The sequence below is a fragment of the Giraffa tippelskirchi genome, chromosome 4 (genome assembly GCF_054371585.1).
Source record: "Giraffa tippelskirchi isolate mGirTip1 chromosome 4, T2T-mGirTip1v1.2.pri, whole genome shotgun sequence".
Classification (NCBI taxonomy): Eukaryota; Metazoa; Chordata; class Mammalia; order Artiodactyla; family Giraffidae; genus Giraffa; species Giraffa tippelskirchi.
In genome coordinates, this window is record NC_137278.1 from 205,337,540 (window position 1) to 205,356,552 (window position 19,013).

A 19,013-nucleotide genomic window follows, 5' to 3' on the forward strand; every position below is an offset into this window, starting at 1 on the left:
GAAGTGGTGACTACTGGACTGCCAGGGAAACCCCCAAACTGCTATTAACTAGGTGTGTGTGACCTGGGACACTCTTCATCTGTCAAGTGAATAAAAGATACTTGGTGATCTGGGGTCAGCTTGGGTTCTGATAATCTGTGCTTCCAGATGGACCATTTATTAGCCTAGTTCTAGAGGGAAGGGACCTAAAATGAGAATCCAGCTGCCTACTTGATCTCTCCACTTGGTGGTCAGACAGGCAGACTCTCAGGCTCACCCCAAGCCAGCTCTTTCTGTTACCTTCCTGATTTCAGTGTATAGCAGCTCCATTTTTCCAGTTATTCAGGCCCCAAACCTCAGTGGTATTCTTGACTTTCCTCTCATGCTTTCTTGGCCAGTTTGTGAGCAAATCCTATCATTAGAATGTCACTTTCTCACTGAAGCCCTTCCTAACTATCCTACTTGGAATTGCACCTCTGGCCACTTCCTTGGTTCACTCGCCCAGTGCTTCTGCTTCCTTCTCTCTTATGACACTTACTAATATCTGACTGAGATTTTACTTGTTACTCTGTCTCTACTTGACTGTCTCCCCTCCCCCCTTAATCTCCCTGAATGTCAGTCCCAAGAGGGCAGGGAGTACTGAAACATTGTATTCATTGTTGTATCCTCAGTGCTTGGAACAGTGCCTGGCTGACATAGTCACTCTTAACTAGTTGATAGATGGACAGAATCAACAGATGGTAAGGTTTGGGGGTAGGAGGGAGGGGAGACAGGGAGAATGACAGTGAAGATCGATGGTTTTCACCAGAGTCAACCCCTCTTATCATTTTCAAATTTCTGGCTGCTGCTGAGATAATAGGGGTAATATTAAAACCTAGCTTTCTCCTCCTCCTTGTATCTTACTTCTCCAGTGTCCCCCAAAGACAGTTTTCTTCTGGAAAGTTGCATGATAGAGGGCACTAGGGTGTACACATGGAATTGAGGGGATCAACCTGAGGTTACAGGTCTTAAATTTTTTGAAGTAAGGACACCAAAACAACAGCCAACCAAACCAAAAAGCCCACCAAATCACCCTCTACTGTCACCATTATTCTTTAAAGGACCTTTTTAACATCAAAGATACAGGAAGGCTCAACAAGGGACATGTTTTAAGTATAATAAATTTGACTGAAAAAAAAAACGCTTGCTACATCGTCTTTATTTATTCCATTTTCCTGGTGGATATTTGTGTGTGGACAGGCACCAAGTGTGTGGGCTGAGGTGGGGGCCGCTGGAGGGTGGGCGCTGGAGGTAGAAGGCTGCAGAGAGCCTGGGGATGCGAGCACCCGCGGCAACAGCCCCTCGTTTGACTTTGATGTTTGTAAGGAACGTTTTAAAAATTTGAGTTACAGTTGACATACAACTTCCTGATAGTTTCGTGTATACACCATGATTATAGATATGTATGTATTGTAAAACGATGACCACAGTAAGGCTTGTTAACATCCATCGGCATACGTTATGTAACTGATATTTTTAATTGAAAGGGGTCCCCAACCTCTGGGATCTAATGCCTAATTATCTGAGGTGTAGCTGATGTAATAATAATAGAAATAAAGTTCACAATAAATGTAATGCGTTTGAATCATCCCTAAACTATCCTGTGGAAAAATTGTCTTCCACAAAATCTGTCTCTGGTGCCAAAAAGGCTGCATTAAGGAAGTGTTTTCAAACTGCCTATATTGACATGTTACTGGATCATGAAATTAATGGGGTGCAAGTTGCTTTCAAAAAAATAATACAGAAAGCTAAATGGAAAAAGCCTGACCCAGAAGGCCACCTAATGTCTGATTTCATTTATATGAAATACCTGCGATAGACAAATCCTTAGAGACAGCAGGTCAGTAACTGCCAGCTGCTGGGACAGGGAGGGTGGAGAGAAAGAGGAGCAGCCGCTCGCTTTGGGTGGTGGAGAAGTTCTGGAATGAGACCGTGGTGATGGTTGCACACTGGATTGTACATTTTAACAGTTACAGTGGTAAATTTTATGTGTCCATGTGTGTTTTACCACAATGAAAATAATTAGAGAATAAAAGCTATCAGTGTACATTGCACATGTCAGGTGTGAAACTTTTGAGTTACACACACTGTCAAGTACCTGCTCTGGATCACACCATAAAGTGTATTTTGTGCCTGTGTGTTTTCAGTCAAAACTGGAAAGTCCTCTCTGCAAGGGTCCTTTTAGCCCAGAACATCTTGTGGCCAATATTTGAATGTTGCTAGGATACTACAACGGACTTTGAATGACTTTTTCCTTCCCTGATGACTCTCCACAAATGGCATGCGATTTGGAGCAAATCACTCATTCTCTCTGTTTGGCTTTTGCATCTGTAGCCAGTGTTTTTGATTTAAAACCAAACATGATCTTGTTTGAGCCCCGAGGAGGTCTTAGCATCCTTTTCACTTCACCACTCATATTTTCCTGACTTCACTGACCTCTGTACCTAACGCATACAATAGCTACTCTAACGCACTACCACACTGTCTGTTTCCCTGTCTATCGTATCCCACCAACTTCTGGTCTTGAGGGAGAGCGTTGTGGTGGTCTCGAGTCCAGTGTGGTACAACTAAGCTCTCTTCAGGTGTTTGTAGCAAATAGCGTACAGGTGTGCAGAGATAATGACCCTACCCCACCCCACCCTCAGCAACTGAGGCTGCCAGTTGCCTCCTAGCAACAGCCTGGTGTGTTTACCACAAAGAATTTTGTTCGAGGGCCTTGAAGTTTGGAAGCCACTCGGAGACAGTTTTTGGCATCTAGGAACATGTTCATTGTTTGTTAAATGACAGGGATTATTCTCCATATTTAATAATTACTTTAAAATAGTTTGACCAGGCAGGGAGCTAGTCGTCAATGGAGTGTTCTGAACCTGGCTTGCTTTCTGTGACACTGTACTGGGTTGTGTTTGGTGTGTGCACACATGCATGCCATTACCTCCATGCCTGTGAATGAAGGGCGAAGGCTGTGGCTGCTCCAGAAAGACCTGAGCCCTGGGGGTTTTCTTCCTTGATGCAGATAAATCTGTTGTGATGTTGCTATGCTTTCCCCTAGGCCTTTGGGGAATTAGTGGGTTTATCTGAGAGCCCGCTTGCTGGGGAGGAGTATTTATAGAATCTCTGAACTGGAACGCACTCTAGAGAGCATCCAGTCCAGTAGTTCCAAGACCCAGCTGTGTCAGAGTAACCTACGCTCTTACTGATGCTTAGGTTCCACCTCTGGTGACTCTGACTGAGAGGTCTGGGAGCCCGTAGGGGCTAGACACCATGTCTGCGAAATCTCCCAGGTGATTTTGAAGCATCAAGAATAATCTGCTTCTCCTATTTTATAGAAATGGAAAAAAGAAGGCACAGAAAGTCTAGGTTTTTTGTACAAGGGTGCGTTGTGACCCAACTCCGAGGCCAGATCTCTGGATTCCCATCCCCTTGAATGTTCCTTCTTGGCCCCCACCACCTCCTGTCACCTGGGGGATCACACTGTCCACCAGACCACACACAGGGAAGTGACCCATGGGGTGGGCACTCTGAGCTTGATACCTTCTGCAAATGTTGGATTTCAGAATTGAGGTTCAAGGACAAAAATATAATGATACTAGGGAACTTTGGTTTTTTCTACACCATCTGAAAACAGTATCACCTTGATACAAGTTTGGGGAATTACAGGAGAAAATAATTTTCCATCTTAACCGAAACAGTTTTTTATAATGTTCATTGCCTTTACATTTTTAGAATTATTTCTTGAGGATAGAGTCTCAGATACAGAATTATTGGGTCAAACGTATGGATGAGCCTATGGGCGTCTCATTGACAAACTGCTTTATGAAAAGATTGAATTATCAATAGTTTGCTTGCAAGCAGTCTATAAGAATATTTCTTTGGTTCTGATTTAGTTAAAAACTAATGTTGGCTACATTCTTTCTAATTAGAAGAAGTATCATAAAATGAATCTTTTGTAGAAAATTTGGAAAATACAGAAAAATCAAGAAGGAAATTTAGGCCATTATATCTAGCACATGGATTTAGCTGTACTTGATGCCTTACTTAAAAGATTTTTTTGTCATGACTTTTTACACGTAAGGAAATATAGAAAATAGTACAAAAAATACCCATATACCTACCGTCCAGAGTCAAAAGTTATCAACATTTTGCCTTATTTGCTTTCTTCACTTCTCCCAAAAGTGTCTTTGGTTTCTTTCTCTCTCCACATCAAAATCTAATTAAAAAAAAAATTGCACACTGCATTGACATGACTTTTGTAGTCTCTCTTAACCTAGAACAGTCCCTCCCCACTCTTGCCCCCTCACACACACACACACACCCCATTTTCCTCTCTGACATTGACTTCAGGAGAAGACCAGGCCAGTTTCTTGTAGACTGCCCACACTCTGGATGTAACTGATTATTCTTTTATTCCCTGCTTTTCCCTTAAACTGGAAGTCAGGTCCCAAAGCTTTCTTAGATTCAGTTAAATATTTTTTGACAGGAATTTTTCACAGGTGATGCTATCTGATCAGCAGGCACAAATGTGAGGTAGTCTTGCTGTTGGTGATGCTCTTTGAACTCTGGGTTAAGGTGGTGGTAACCAGGTCCCTGTAGTGTGAAGGTACTTTTTTCCCCCCTTTTCGTTAGTAATGATAAATTCCTGTAAGTTAACTTGCTAAAACAACGGGTTTGCACATTTTTAAAAACTAGAATACTTTTGATTGTTGTCCAAATGCTCCTCACTGATCTTGCTGTTTATGCTATACTACAGTAAACGTGCTTTTTTTGCATTGATTTGTCTCATCCATTTTTTCCCCCTGATTACAAAAGGAGCTCACATATGTAGCATTTGGAAATACTTAGCCTAGAACATAAAAGTGCCCATAATTCTAATCTCTACAGATAATTGCTGTGAACAGTCTAAGCATATCTTACCAGTTTTTTTTTTTCTGAGCATATCTACATTTGTTAATTACTATTATTATACAGAAATGGGCCCATACCATAGTACTATTTTGCCACTTATTTTTGCCGAATGTCATGGAATTTTTTTTCCTGCCAATAAAGGTAGATCTACTTCCTTTTTAAAATTATGGTAAAATACATATAAAATTTGACATTTTTAAACATTTTTAAGTGTCCAGTAGTTAACTGCATTCACAGTGTTGTGAGACCACTGCCATTGCCTGGTCCTTTTTAAGTGGCTGTAGACCAGAATCAGTGCCCTATTTTGTACAATTAGGTTGTTCTTTTAGAAACAGTGATGTAGAATGTTCCTGCCAGTCTCTGTGCTCTTTTAAATGAGTATTTTTATGAGACAGTTTCCTGGAAGAAGAAAAGTTAGTCATAAGATAGAAACATTTCACATTTTAATAGGTAGTGCCTAATTGTCTTTCAGAAATGGCCAACCTGTTTACAATCTAACCAAAAGCATCTGAGACTGGTAAATTATTAATTTGTCTTGTTAACTGTTTGCTGTTCCAAGGTTAACCGAACTTGCTCTGTATTCAACCTTGTTCAATAAGGAAAAACTGGTTGGTAAAGTAAAAAAAAAAAGAATCCATTGGTTTAATTAGCCAATGTTTATGTAACACCTCCTGTGTATCAGACCTGGTGTTCAGTCATATGGGGAATTTTATTATGAAGACACAGAGACAGTCTCTCCCTTAGTGGGTCTTACAGAGTAGTGGAGACAGATAGCATCTCACAAATGGACCTTAGAAAGTAGTAAATGGGCATATATAAGAGGAGGCTCTGCTTGGACTGAGAGTTCAAGAAGTTGAAGAAAAATGAAATTAGAAAGAAAGTGAAGTTAGTTTGGAACTTGAAGGATGAATGGGAATTACCTACGTTAAGGGCAGATTGGGAAGGGATGGACAGAGAGCATTCTAAGCAGAAGAAACAGCATGTGCAAAGGCCCAGTGGCAGATCCGTTTAGGCTTTGTGCTAGATAAGGAAGTTCAGCATGTTTAGTGCCTTGGAGAAAAGCAAATTCTGAGTTACTCAGAAACCAAATAGATGAGGTCTCACTGCCAGGACCCCATAAGCAGAAGGGATTTCAGAAGGATGGGAGACTTTCCAAGGCAAATTCTAACAAATTGCAAGTTGTCTGAAGGAGAGACAGAAGAGATGTACCTATAGACCTCAGCGTAGATTTTCAGAATGTCTTGGCCAGAGTTGGAAGGAGGGCAAATAACTAAGGAGAGATACTAAGACAGCTGGAATACATCAGAAGAGGGTCAAGAATGTCAAAGGCCCACATGAGCTAAGGCTTCTGAAAAATGCTGATCAACCAAAAGGTGTGTTTGCAGTAAGCAGAATAAGAGGCATGCCTCTTCCGCCAGAATCCAGAAAAGGAGCACAACCTTATCTGATTTTGTGTCTGTCTCCTCCGTGAAGGAAAAGAATACAATGAGCACATATTCTATGAACCCACTCTGTGCCAAGCACTTAGATTTTTTCATTTAATGTTAATGCCAACATTTATCTCCCATTTTCTCTATGGGGAAGCTAAAGCTTGGCGAGGCCAAGTAACTTGTCCAGGGTCACGCAGGTTGGTGGTGCTGCAGGCGGTCTGGCTATAGGTCTTTGATTTGAACCATCACACCAGGCTGCCTTCAAATGGGAAAGGATAGGCTCTGTGGGGCAAGAGGGCAGCAGAATCCAGGGGAATTGGCTCACCTTAAAAGAGACAGGCCCGTGCTTGCATTCTGGATTCACTGCTTAGCACGTGTAAGACTTGTGACTTAACCTCTTCGATCTTCAGTTGCCACATCTGTAAGATGGGAGTAACAGTCATCTTGCACAAAACTAGACACAGAAAATGCCTGGAGGCATAGAGCAGGTACTAAATAAGTAATGACTTTGTTTTTTCATTTATTTTGATGTTTATTTTTTTAATTATGTGGCTGTGTTGGGTCTTCGTTGCTGCATGTGGGATCTTTGATCTTCCTTATGGCAAAGGAGGCCTCGTTCCCTGACCAGGGTTCAAACCCGAGTCTCCTGCATTGGGGGCTACAAGTCTTAGCCATTGGACCACCCGGAATGTCCCTGTTCTTATTTTTATCCTAAGATCACCCATAGCCTAGTGTTCATTTTACATGTGAGATATATGTGGTCTGTGAATGAATAGTACATGGTGTCTTTGCCCTTGAGTTCAGCCTCTTCAGAGTTACACGTGATACTTCATACACTTCAAACCTCTCAGTTCAGTTCTGAAGCAGGAAGCACAGCTGAGGTTTCACCCTTTGAAAATCTAAGGCCTGGAGGAACAGAGCGAATTGCTTACAGTCTTACATCCGAGCTAATAACATCCTTTTAGTTTTTTGTTGCTGTTAGTAGATTAGTAAAACAGTGAGTGCGAGTGTTGATTTCTGTAGGACAATTGACAGGTCAGACAATTGACAGGCTGTCCCTAACCATGAAACATAAGTGATGGCTTAGTGACATTTCAGTCAGGTGGTTATTACTATTGTGGGTTGAAGACTTGGGGAGTGTCACTAAATAGGTTGGCCTGACCAAACGTCCATCCTGGGGAGCCTGACCTGGAATGGGTCACATTTGTACTGAGACTTGAATGAGCAGCCTGAGAGTTGTGCTTACTGTGTGTGTGGCTGACGTCCACTGGGAAGGCCAGCCTATCAGGCCTGGGGTGACTGACCCGGACTCCTGTAGACCACAAGGGGCTGGAGGTGGACAGAAACCGGTGCTGAAATTAAGTCAAGGTTAAGGTATGTTTACAACACACTGAACAGGAATCTGGGTTATTGTGACAGGGGGCACAAAACTTGTGACCTTCCTGTGAACAAACACCCAACACGTGTTCCCCCTGTCCCTCCACGTGGCTGCTGGCAGGACCTGTGGGACAAGGCTCAGTATTGCTCAGAAAGCTACAGTGATTGGGGGGTGGGGGGTTGCCACCTAGAGCCTGTCCGGTCCATGCACGGCTGGGCCATGAGTAGCCTTACAGACATAAAGGCTTTGAACCTCTTTTTTGAAGGTAAAGAAGAAAAATAGATTCCAACTATATGCTATTCTGGAAAAGGCAAAACTATGGAGGCAATTAAAAGGTCAGTGGTTGCTAGGAATTTGAGGGGAGAGGGGAGATGAATACACAGTAAAAAAGCTTTTATGAGCAGTGAGAATACTTTGTGTGACAATGTGGTGGTGGATGTAAATACTTTGTATGACAACGTAATGGTGGATGGATGTCCTCATATTTTTGTCCAGACCCACAGAATGTACAACACTGTTCCCTTCGTTAAAGTGGACCCTCAGATGAACTGGGGACTTGATGTGTTAGTACAGTTCATCCTTGGTTAAAAAGGGAAAAACTTAAAATGACTTAGGATAGACATTTTGTCAAAACTTTTGTTTCATTGTTATATATGTATATGTATTATATATGTTTGTGTATTTGTTGGACAGTGATATAAAATACTTTTTAGATTGAAAAAGTTTGCAGGCTACTGTAGTTGTACTGGCAAATAAAGGCACAGATTAATCTCAAGAAAAAAAAGATCAAGGTAGAGCTCTGCACAGAAATTGAAGTCAGTAGTACAGTATGGCTTGAGTGGTCAGTTAGGATGATGTCCATTGAGGTGTTAGGAGGTAGGAAGTGATGTGTGTGTCAGCGGTGAGGTCGACTGTCACCATCTTAACAGTAGGTGACTGTCCCTTTGCCCTCAGCACAGGGCATGGTCGGAGTGTTGCAGAATTTAGAATCACACCATGTAAAGGAAGAGTTGAAACACTCAGGGCTACCTTTGGCCTAGAGAGAGATTTAGAGAATATGATAGGTCCTGTCTTTAAATAGCTGAGGAGGACCCCACCCTCAGCTGAGTTGCTGATCTGGGTTGAGCTTTAGGTTTATGTTGTTGTTGTTGGCTATGTCGTGTGGCTTGCAGGATCTTAGTCCCCCAACCAGGAATTGAACTGGGGCCCACACAGTGAAAACGCCAAAGTCCTAACTGCTAGAATATTCCCAGGATTACATATTTTTAACAATCTCAGGAGATTATGTTGCATCTGAGGCCTGGGATGCAATGTCCTAAGGAAGAGAGGTTGGATTTATTTCATATGGTCTGAGAGGGCAGACCCCCCAACTGAAAAAGTAGGTTGTGCAAGGAAACAAGAGTTTGGCTTGAATATTTTGGGGGGATATTTTGAAAATTTTCAACAATGGATTGGTGGTTGTGTGGGATGATGAATTCCTAGTGTTAGAAGGGGTCCAAATTTTAAAATATATAGATATCTTTTTAGAAGAAATGACTTAATAAACAGACTTCCTAAAAACTCTTTCCATCCTTATTATGTAAACCTGAGTCATCTGATGTGGCAATTTAAGTTAATTAAAGTTGATAAAATAAAAAATTCCACTCCTCAGCCACACTGGGCACACTTCACAGTCACGTGTGGTTGGCGGCTACCATGTTTGACAGTGAGGATCTAGAACATGTCCATCAGAGCAGAAGGTCCTCTTGGGCAGCGCTGGCTGTTGGGAACAGACATTTGCAGATGGTTGGTAAGCAGAGCGTATCATGATTAAGGACGGAGCATGTAGGTGATTCAGTTGTTATTAACAGTGTAGAGTTTATCCCCATTTTAGGGGCAGAGCTTAGGGGGAGGGCCTGGGGCATTAGCAGAAAGTGGGTCAGTCAAGCTGGATTGGGTCCTGGTGGCTGCTCTGTGGCCTCGGTCACTCCATGAGGGCCTCAGTCGCCTCACTTTGGAAACAGGCTCGTCATCGGCACCACTTCACCTGGTGGCCATGAGGACTTGATGGACATGATGCACTCAGAGTGCTTAGCATGGCGCTCACCTCACTAATACCTCCTTTTTTTAATCCCAAAGTTACATTCTACGTGAACATATTGTTTTGTCCTTTTTTTCCAATCAGCGTTATTACCTGCCACTGTGGGGTCCCACATTCCTCCTCTGCACAGACTGTTGAAAGTCCTTTGGGACTTCCTGGCTGTCCAGTGGTTAGGACCCCATGCTTCCATTGCAGGAGACATGGTTCGCTCCATGGTCAGGGGACCAAGATCCCACATGATGTACTGGCCCCCCCCCCCAAAAAAAAAGTCCTTTGATTAGAGGGTTCTTCACCCAATAGAAGAAGGGCAGTAGAGTCCCTGGTGGATTTTGAGCTGGAGGGCAAGTGGACCTGAAGTCTGCATCGAGAGGTCACTCCTGCTGTGCTGGGTGGGGGTGTGTGTGCTGTTTCCTAATGGGGTCTGCTCTCCTCACTGGGTGACCTGAATAGGGAGTGGCCGCTGTGCACTCGTATTGGTTCAGATGCTGAGGTCAGCAGGGTTTGGTGTCAAACATCCAGGTGACTTACAGAAGGGAGCCCGGACGGTGGCCTGAGATTTGCCTCTTTCCTTGCCCAAGGTGTGAGCTGCTAGACCCGGAGCCCCGCTGTTCTTTCCCTCTGTCGCTTCATTGGGTTCATTTATTCTTCCTTGGTCATAGTGCACCCTGTGAAGTTTGTCATGCACAGTTTAAAATGAACTAATACAGACCTGACAACTTAACAATCATTCATCTGCTGCTGCATTAATAAGTTGTTTCTCCCAAACTTGGAGGATTAAAACAACAGTGAACATTTCTCGCTCCTAGTTCCTGTGGGCCAGGAATTTGGGAGCATCTTGGCCGGGTTGTTCTGGCTCTGATTCACTCAATAAATTGCAGTCCAGATTGTTGGCCAGGCCACTGGTTATCTGAGGCTTATGCTTTGGCTGGAGCACTTGATTACAAGATGGCATGCTTACCTGCCTAGCAAGTTCGTGCTGGATTTTGGCAAGAGGTCTAGCTCCTCTCTAGGCGGGCCTCTCTCAGGACTGCCTAAATGTTTTCACAGCAGTGGTGTCTTGCCTCAGAGCAATCAAAGAAGGAGAGCCAGGTGGAAGTTATCCTTTTTATGACCAGGTCTCAGAGGCCCCGTAGCATACTGTCCACATTCTGGCCAGCTGTTAGGTCTGCTGCACGTCCTAGGGGAGCAGGGTTGGCCACCGCCGTTTCAGGGGATGAGGAGACATCCGAAGCTCACGTGCAGGTTTTCCTCACTAATTTTTCCATTTATTCAGCTGTTGTTCAATCTCTAATGTGCCAGGTAGTCCAGATACAGATAAATAAGACAAAGTCCCTCAAGGGACTTATGGAGCAGGTAGGACAGCAGCTGCCATTTGGGTGGTGCTTTAGAGTTTAATGAGAGCCTCCACACACGTTCTCGTTCTGCCTTCCCAGTAGCAGCCGCGTGATCGCTACAGCTGGTTGTGTTGCCGTGGCCCATTTCTTCTGGCCCTCAGATGATGGAGGATTTTCTCAGGTGGATAGAACTTGACTTTGTGACTATAAATAGGCATTGTGACTATAAATCCCTTGCACTTTCTCCTACCACAGGCTGTGTTCCTGGTGGCTGCTGTATCATTCCTGTGCTCAGGCGAGGAAACTGAGGCTGCAGTCACTGAACAGCTCTTGACACTTTAATTCCTTGCTTTTTTCACCACTCTGTGCCATCCCTTGGGGTGCAGCACCCTAAATGCTCTGCTGACATCGCTGTTGTCTTTCTTCTTGCAGAAAGCCCTGGGTGTGCGGCAGTACCATGTGGCCTCGGTCCTGTGCCAACGGGCCAAGGTGGCCATGAGCCACTTCGAACCCAACGAGTACATCCGCTATGACCTGCTCGAGAAGAACATTAACATTGTCCGCAAACGGTAAGGCTGCAGGGCAAGCAGTGGATACCACGAGGTGGGTGGTGTTTCGGGTGTTCCCTGCCCCTCTCAGACAGTGTAGGAGGTGCTTGGCAGAGGAGGAGGGTGGCAGGATCTAGGCGTTGAGGGCACAGCGGTCCCTGCTGCGGAAGGGTGTTCCGGATCACTGGTGGGCCTTCTGCCCTCTCTGCCAAGGAAAAGCCTGGAAATGTGGGCGCTAGGGCCCTCTTTGGTGCTGTGGCCTGAACGTCCCAGCTACCCTTTCCAGGACAGACGACTGGCCCTGGGCTATTCCTCTTGGATCTGCCAGGTCCAGGGACTTCAGAATTACTGTATTTCCTCTTTGGTCCATCAGCCCAGGGGAGACCTCAACCTTGAGACTCAGAAGGAAGGTCAGATGGGAACCTGAGCATCCCTTCTTTCTGGACCTCTCTTTGCCCATGTGGTGAAGTGGCAGCCGTCTTGTTCTGCGGTTCTGAGTGCCAGGTTCTGGGCTGGATGCTGGCTCAGGAGAGGGGATGGACGAGATCCCACAGGAGGATGAGGGATGGGTGCTGCTCCTGCATACCAGGCAGCACTGCTCCTCAAGCTTGACCCACTGCAGACAGAGCTGCACGCCTGCCTGTTGGGTGGCATGGCCCTGGCAGCACGCGAGAACCAATATGAGCACACACTGCACCCCCGCTTACAGCTGATGAGCGTGCTCAGGTGGGTGGACAAGGCCGCACAGTGAGTGAGTGACTGGACCTCGTCCAGTGCTCTGGCCACTGCGCCACACGTGCTCCCTGTTGCCACTTTGCTTCTGCCTTACTGGTATCCTAACTTCAGTTTTAAGGGCCAGGGACTGTCTTAGTCTTTATCTCTGACAGCCTCCAAGATAGCATCACCTAATTACAAGGACCTCTTAATGTCCATCACGGGTGTTCATCAGATTCAGGTGGTATGAAGTTTACTACTCAAAATGTGGCTCGTGGATCAGCAGCATCAGTATCAGCAAGCAGCCCTGGGGGCTTGTTAGACATAGACGTGTTAGATATTAGACATCCCTCAGGCCCCGCCCCAGACCCACTGAGTCAGAATCGGCAGTTTTCACAGGAGCCCCAGGTGACGGAGTGGACATCGGACTGAGGAGCACTGGCCACTTTCCCAGTTGGTACTGACGTGCAGTCAGGGTTGAACCACCGTCCTCATCACTCTGCAACCTTGTACAAATACTTTTTCCCCAGAAAACACTATCTTGTTTATTCTTAGAGCTCTCAGATCACAGCTCAGTGGAAAAAATGGATTTTCCTTTAGTCTGCAAAAACACCCCCCCTGCTTGAGAGAAGTAACGCAGAAGCTTGCTTTCACATAACTTGACGAAAGAGTCTTCACCATTTTGTCTTTGCTTCAAAAAATTAATCAAAAAACTGCCCTTTGGTTTAAATTTTTTTGGTTTTCATTTTTATCGGCGAAATTAACCCTTCCCTTAAAATTTTTCCTTTGCCTTTTTATTCCAACCCTGCACCAACCAGAAAAGTCCAGTCAATAACTTTGGGCATTTTCCAGGTTAGTACGGATTAGGGATGTTCCATTTTCATTATTGCAATAGAGAAGTGGTTCTCATTGAGGGTGGGGGTGAGGGGTTGATTTTTGTCCCCCAGGGAAATTTAGCAATGTCTGGAGACTTTGTAGGTTGACCTAACCTGGGGTGGGGTGGTGGTTGACTGTTATCTAGTGGGTAGAGGCCAAGAATACTGTCAGATACCCTGCAGGACGGAAGACAGCCCCCGCAGTAAAGAATCATTTGCCCCAAACTGTCAGTGGTGCCACAGCTGAGGAAACCTTCCATAGAAAAAAGAAGGCGGAAGTGGGGCCATTCTAAAAAGATGCTAGAGGATTAGGATAGATGTAAGAGTGTTTTGGAGGGCCGGTGGGCCTGCGTGGGGACGATTCCTCCACCCTGTGACAGAGGGGCCTGATTCTGTTCCTTGGAACTGAGTCTCTGTCATTCAGTGAAGTGGGGCGACAGATGGACATTGAGGATCCATTTTGCCGTCCTCACTTAATCCTCACAGAAATGTGATAATGAACTTGTCCTTGGGTTTTTTATACAGCTTCAGGCATTTGCTGTCAAGGTCTTTGGTTTGAAAGCCCATGTGCTATTTTTCATCGCCCCTGGGACGCAGGAAGAGGGGCTCTGCTCCGCACAGTGAGTCACTGCCTGCTCACCAGCCCGGGAGATGCTCCGCTAAAGGGGGCAGGCTGTACTCCAGGCCAGGGCTATTTTTATTCAAGTTCTCATGACAGCAGAGCTGAGAGGCTTTCAGAATTGCCAGTTGCTCTGCCGTTGCCCACAAAACCAGCAGCCTAGGGAACTCTTGCTCTCAAGGGGTAAAGTCAACTTGGGGGTAAGGGGCTGGAACCCAGGCCAGCAGAAGGGCCTGTCTTTGCTTCCCCGCAGAGTCGTATTGGTAACAGCAATAGCAGTGATGATAGTAATTGAGCACTGACTACAGGCCGGGCTGGACTCTGAGTTTCCAGGTGTTATTGAGAAGACAGTGTAAGGCCACAGTGGCTCCTTGCCTTCCAGCTTGTCCACTCGCTACCTTATGACCAGGGTCAAGATTCTTCACCTCACTGGGCTTCAGCTTGCTCCTCTGTGTTGTGAGAATAAAGTGACTTGTATACATCCAAGTATAGATGTATATAGTGCTTAGGGCAGTGCTGGTCTAAAAGCACCAGGATAAAACTATGACAGAAAGCAGATCAGTGGTTGCCGGGGGATGGGGACAGGAGGGAGGGATCATAAAGGGAAACGAGGAGACTTTGGGGTGGTGGGTGTGTTCGTTGTTTTGACGTGGTGACCATTTCATGGGTCTATTCATATGTCAGAATTTATCAGTTGTGCATTTTAAATATGTGCAGTCTGTTCCACACCAATTATACCTCGGTGTAGTTGCTTAAAAACGTGTGCTGAATAAGCACCGTTATCTCTTTCCAGTACCAGCCCTGGACTTTAGAGATGGACTGGTGAGCTCCCCAGCTTATCTGGTTACACAGTGGGTTTAGTAGTAGGGTCAGGTCTAAACCCAGAGCCTCTGACTCTGAGTCCAGTTTTGTTTTTTGTGTTTTTTTTTTTTTTTTGTGGTTCATTGGGTATGAGTGGAACTCTGCCCTTTTGAGGAGGCCTCGGGTTTGGCTTAAGCTTTGCGAATGGCGGAAGGCAGAGTGTGAGGTCCAGGCAGACGGGCTAGGCCGAGCGAGGGTTGAGGGGTGGTGAGAGGTGGCCCCGATGGAGGGAGCTCAGTGTGCGGGGGGAGGCTGTGATGAGGAGGCAGCTGCACCTCCCCAGGGGCCCAGACGGGAAGGGAGGGGTGGGCCCCACAGGGAAACAGGGTCTAGGAACAGGGTCTCGTGAGGCCAGCATCAGTTTCTGTTCTGAGAGCTGACAGCCTCACCCATCTTAGTGGGGTGAGAGCAAGCGGGGCTAATAGGGAAGGCTTTAGCGTAATAGGGTGATGAGGCCTCCAGCACCTAAGGTGGACGGTTGTGGGTGCAGGGCGGGGAGGATGGGGTGAGGGCGTCGCCGGGGTGGACTCTCTGTGTCCCGGTGGACCGACTGCACAGGGGAGGTGGCCGTGGCCCGAGAGACATAGAGGATCCAGGGTGAGACTCTGCCTGCGAACTTGAGCTTTGAACATCACTCTGCTGAGTCTCCATTACCTCTTGGTCGTTTTACTAAATGACGAGGATACAGTAAGGATTAAACGATGAGACGTAGATGAAAAAAGTGCTCATCAGATAACAGGGCTTTAATATGCTGGGAAAGGAAATAGCCTTTAGGGAAAAAAGAAAGCCCTCCCCCTCTCGTGGTGTTGTCATTTTTCAAGTGATTTTGGACCAGGTGTGTGCCAGGCGCTGTGCTGTGTGCTGGGGGTACCAGTTCGTCTCCACCTTGGGCGCAGGGTCCCCTCCCTGGCTGCTGTCAAGGTTGCCTTGTACTTGAGAGGGCCTGGCTGTGGGCAGACAGGATTGTGCTTCCGGTACCAGGCAAGCCCTCCCTTCTCCCGCCAGACTGAACCGGCCTCTGACCCTCTCAGAGAAGATCGTGTATGGACACCTGGATGACCCGGCCAACCAGGAGATCGAGCGGGGCAAGACGTACCTGCGGCTGCGGCCTGACCGCGTGGCCATGCAGGACGCCACGGCCCAGATGGCCATGCTGCAGTTCATCAGCAGCGGCCTGCCCAAGGTGGCCGTGCCGTCCACCATCCACTGTGACCATCTGATCGAGGCCCAGCTCGGCGGGGAGAAGGACCTGCGTCGGGCCAAGGTGAGCTGAAGGTGGTGGGGAGGGGGGCAGTGGGTGTGACGCGGGATGAGAGGCAACGCCCTTGAACCAGGGCATTGCCCCCCAGTTCTAAGGGACTCTGGTTTAGTCTTTTTGTTGTTCTCTTCTGCCTCTAAAAATATCATTTGCTCTTTGTGAAGATGTTAGAAAATACTGAGAAAACCTAGAGAAAACAAAAATCATCCCCAGTCTTAACCATACTAAAGGTACTCTTTTCAGGTCCTTTTTCTGTAATAAGACAGAGTATAAGGTAAATGGTGCAGGTAGCAGGTTCTGATCCATGTTGCTCAGAAGAGGCATCACTCATGTTCTTGCCAGGCCTCTGGGGACCTCGGCAAGGAGGTGGGCGAACAGTGTCACTGTTGGTGAGCTTGAGGCGTCCGAGTTGTGTGCTGTCCCACAACTGCACGGGGGTGAGGCTTGGGCCAGACCCTTCTCCCAGCTCCCACTTACTGATAACCCCTTGTGGGCTTTCTTCGTCTGTGAGTTTGGCTTAACAAGGTGGAAGGGGCTGGCTGCCACACTGAACACCTTGGATTAGATTCTCTCTTCCTTAAGAAGCCGAATTCGTGCACCTTCCTCCAGGCTTTGCTGTGGTACCTTTGCGTGTGCCTGCTCTTGGCAACATGCGGTCTCTCCCAGCTCTGGGCCTCCACTCTCTCCAGCCAGTCATGGAAGTGGGCCCCGCTCTTGGGGGCCGTTGGCAGGAGCTGAATGCTGGCAGGGCTGCAGCCCGACCGGGCACAGACCGGGGCACGCAATTAAAGTGCTTCAGCTCCCAGGGTCGGCACAGCTCAGCAAGCCTCTCAGACCCTTGGGAAAGGCACAGGGCAGCTTTCCCACTCAGACCCCTTCTGTCCACCTGCTCACTGTGTCCTGGCGGCACAGCGACTCCCCTCAGATGACAGAGTCCAGCTGGCCGACCCGTGGTTTCCATGTTGGCAGCAGCCGTGGTACCTGGTAACATGATGGAGTCCTGCGGCGCTGGGGACTGGGTCCTCTTCAGCCCGAGAGATGCATGACCCCCTCCCCGGCAGGGTCCCCCCCTCGGAAGTCAGCCCACCCTTGACTTTATGGATTAAAATCTACCTTCTGGAGATGAGATTCACAGAGTCGTGGGGTCTCAGAACCCAATTCCTGCTTTATTTCACCCATGTTTATTGAATGTTAATTTTACGCCGGGCACTGTGCTGGGATTCAGTATGAACGTGGATCTTAGAGGCCAGTAGAGAGACAGCAGCTAAGCAGTCACACAGACTGGTAACTGCCAGTTTGTACATGTATACTGAAGGAAGAGTATGGGACCCTGGAGGATGCGTGTGGAGTCGGGGAGGGTGTAACATGTAAGCTGAGATGAGAACAGATGAGGAAGAACATTCTAGACAGACCAGAGTTCCTAAAGGCCTTGAGGCTGGAAGAAACCTGATGCCTTTGTGGAGCTGGAAGGGGGCCTGTGGGCCTGGAGCGCTGAGTTGGGCGGAGCAGGAGCAGGCAGGGCCTTGAGGCCTCTGGGCAGGAGAGGGACGTGGTCAGATTTCCAAATATTTGTAAAGGCTCCCTCTGGTTGGAGCTCAGAGAGGCAGAGTGACCTGCCCAGGGTCACACAGACCACCAGAGAGGTATCTAGACTGAGTCAGGTGCAGACAGCTGCGCACTCCGTGCCCACCTTGCTGTCTCCCCCGCTGCCCCCCGCATAGACACAGGAACAGGTGCAGCCACAGCCTCCTGCCTCTTGCCCTTGGTACCAGTTATATTAGTGACTGATTTGTAAATGAGGAAGCCAGTAGATTAATTATTAATCGAAAGAGACTGCTGTGGGGACCCAAGCTCTTTGTCTGCCACTCTTTCACTTGGGGGAAACACACGTGCCCTCAGAAGGATGTGTGGTTGGTCTGAGGTTGATTTTATTATTATTACTTCTAATCTGTATTTATTTAGCTTCACCAGGTCTTATGTGCAGTATGTGGGATCTAATTCCCTGACCAGAGGTCAAACCCAGGCCCCCTGCATTGGGAGTGTGGAGTCCTAGCCTCACTGGACCACTGGGAAAGTCCAGTTGGTCTGAAGTTTAAATGAAGGGGACTGCATGCTTTGAGGGTGTTTCTTGGAGGGCCTAGCGGAGCCGACAGTGAGACCCTCCTCTGCCTGTGGTCTCATCCCTTTTGTTCCTGAGGTCTCACCTGTCCAGGGACATGCTTGGTCGTCCAGTTAAACTTTGGCCTCACGTCCATGTGCTGGGGGAGCCTTCCCTTCCCCTGAGGAAGTTGTCTTTGAATTACAGGCATATTGGGTGCCATCCTGCTGTCTGTTTTGCTGAAACCTACAGTTGAGAACATGGTCCATCCCACAGTCTTTCATTTGGGGCCCATGAAACATATTACAAAGTGTTGAGCACCTACCACATGTTAGACCGTGATCTCGGTGTTCTGTGATGTAGTCTCTGTGAGGGCAGTAGCTTTGTTCTTATTACAGTGTAGTGATGGGCTCTGGCTGGACAGGCCTGGAATCAAACTCTGACTTGTCTGTTTAACCCTAGGGTCTTGAGCACGACCTCTGAGTTTCTGTTTTTGCATCTGTAAAATGGGCTTGGCGACAGTACCTCCTTCCCTGTGGGCTGGATTGTGAGGATGTTTTGGCGTGGCACCATTTGCATAGTGGGCATTCAGTAAACGTCAGCCCGGATTACAGACGAGGCACCTGAGCTCCGAAGGAGAAGCAGCAGCCAGCGTGAGACGTGGTGGGGCCGGGCGGGCCTCTCCGCGCTGCTTCCCTTTGACGCTTCCCCTCCCCCACCGTGCCCCGGTTAGTCCTGTGGTGTCTTGCCGCCCCCTCACTGCTGGCCTTGACCAAGGACTTGAGTGCCAGAGGGAGCCTTCTACAAATGAGGAAGCTGAGACCCAGGGCGGGGAAGGGATTTGTTCTGGACCTTCTCCCTGGCCATGTGTCACAGGACTGGGCGCTGTCTCTGTTCT

General features: G+C 47.3%; 1 protein-coding gene and 1 pseudogene across 6 annotated transcripts in view; both read left to right on the forward strand.

Moving 5' to 3' along the window:
* The window catches only part of ACO2 (aconitase 2), a 67,026-nt gene that overhangs the window by 33,527 nt on the left and 14,486 nt on the right, over nucleotides 1–19,013 (forward strand). For all 6 annotated transcript variants that reach the window (XM_081587659.1, XM_081587663.1, XM_081587660.1 and 3 more), the window contains 2 exons: nucleotides 11,575–11,711; nucleotides 15,765–16,023. In XM_081587659.1, coding sequence (XP_081443785.1) covers nucleotides 11,575–11,711; nucleotides 15,765–16,023 — 396 coding nt within the window. The remainder of the gene's footprint in view (nucleotides 1–11,574; nucleotides 11,712–15,764; nucleotides 16,024–19,013) is intronic.
* On the forward strand, nucleotides 7,697–7,815 carry LOC145504128 (small nucleolar RNA SNORA11; annotated as a pseudogene).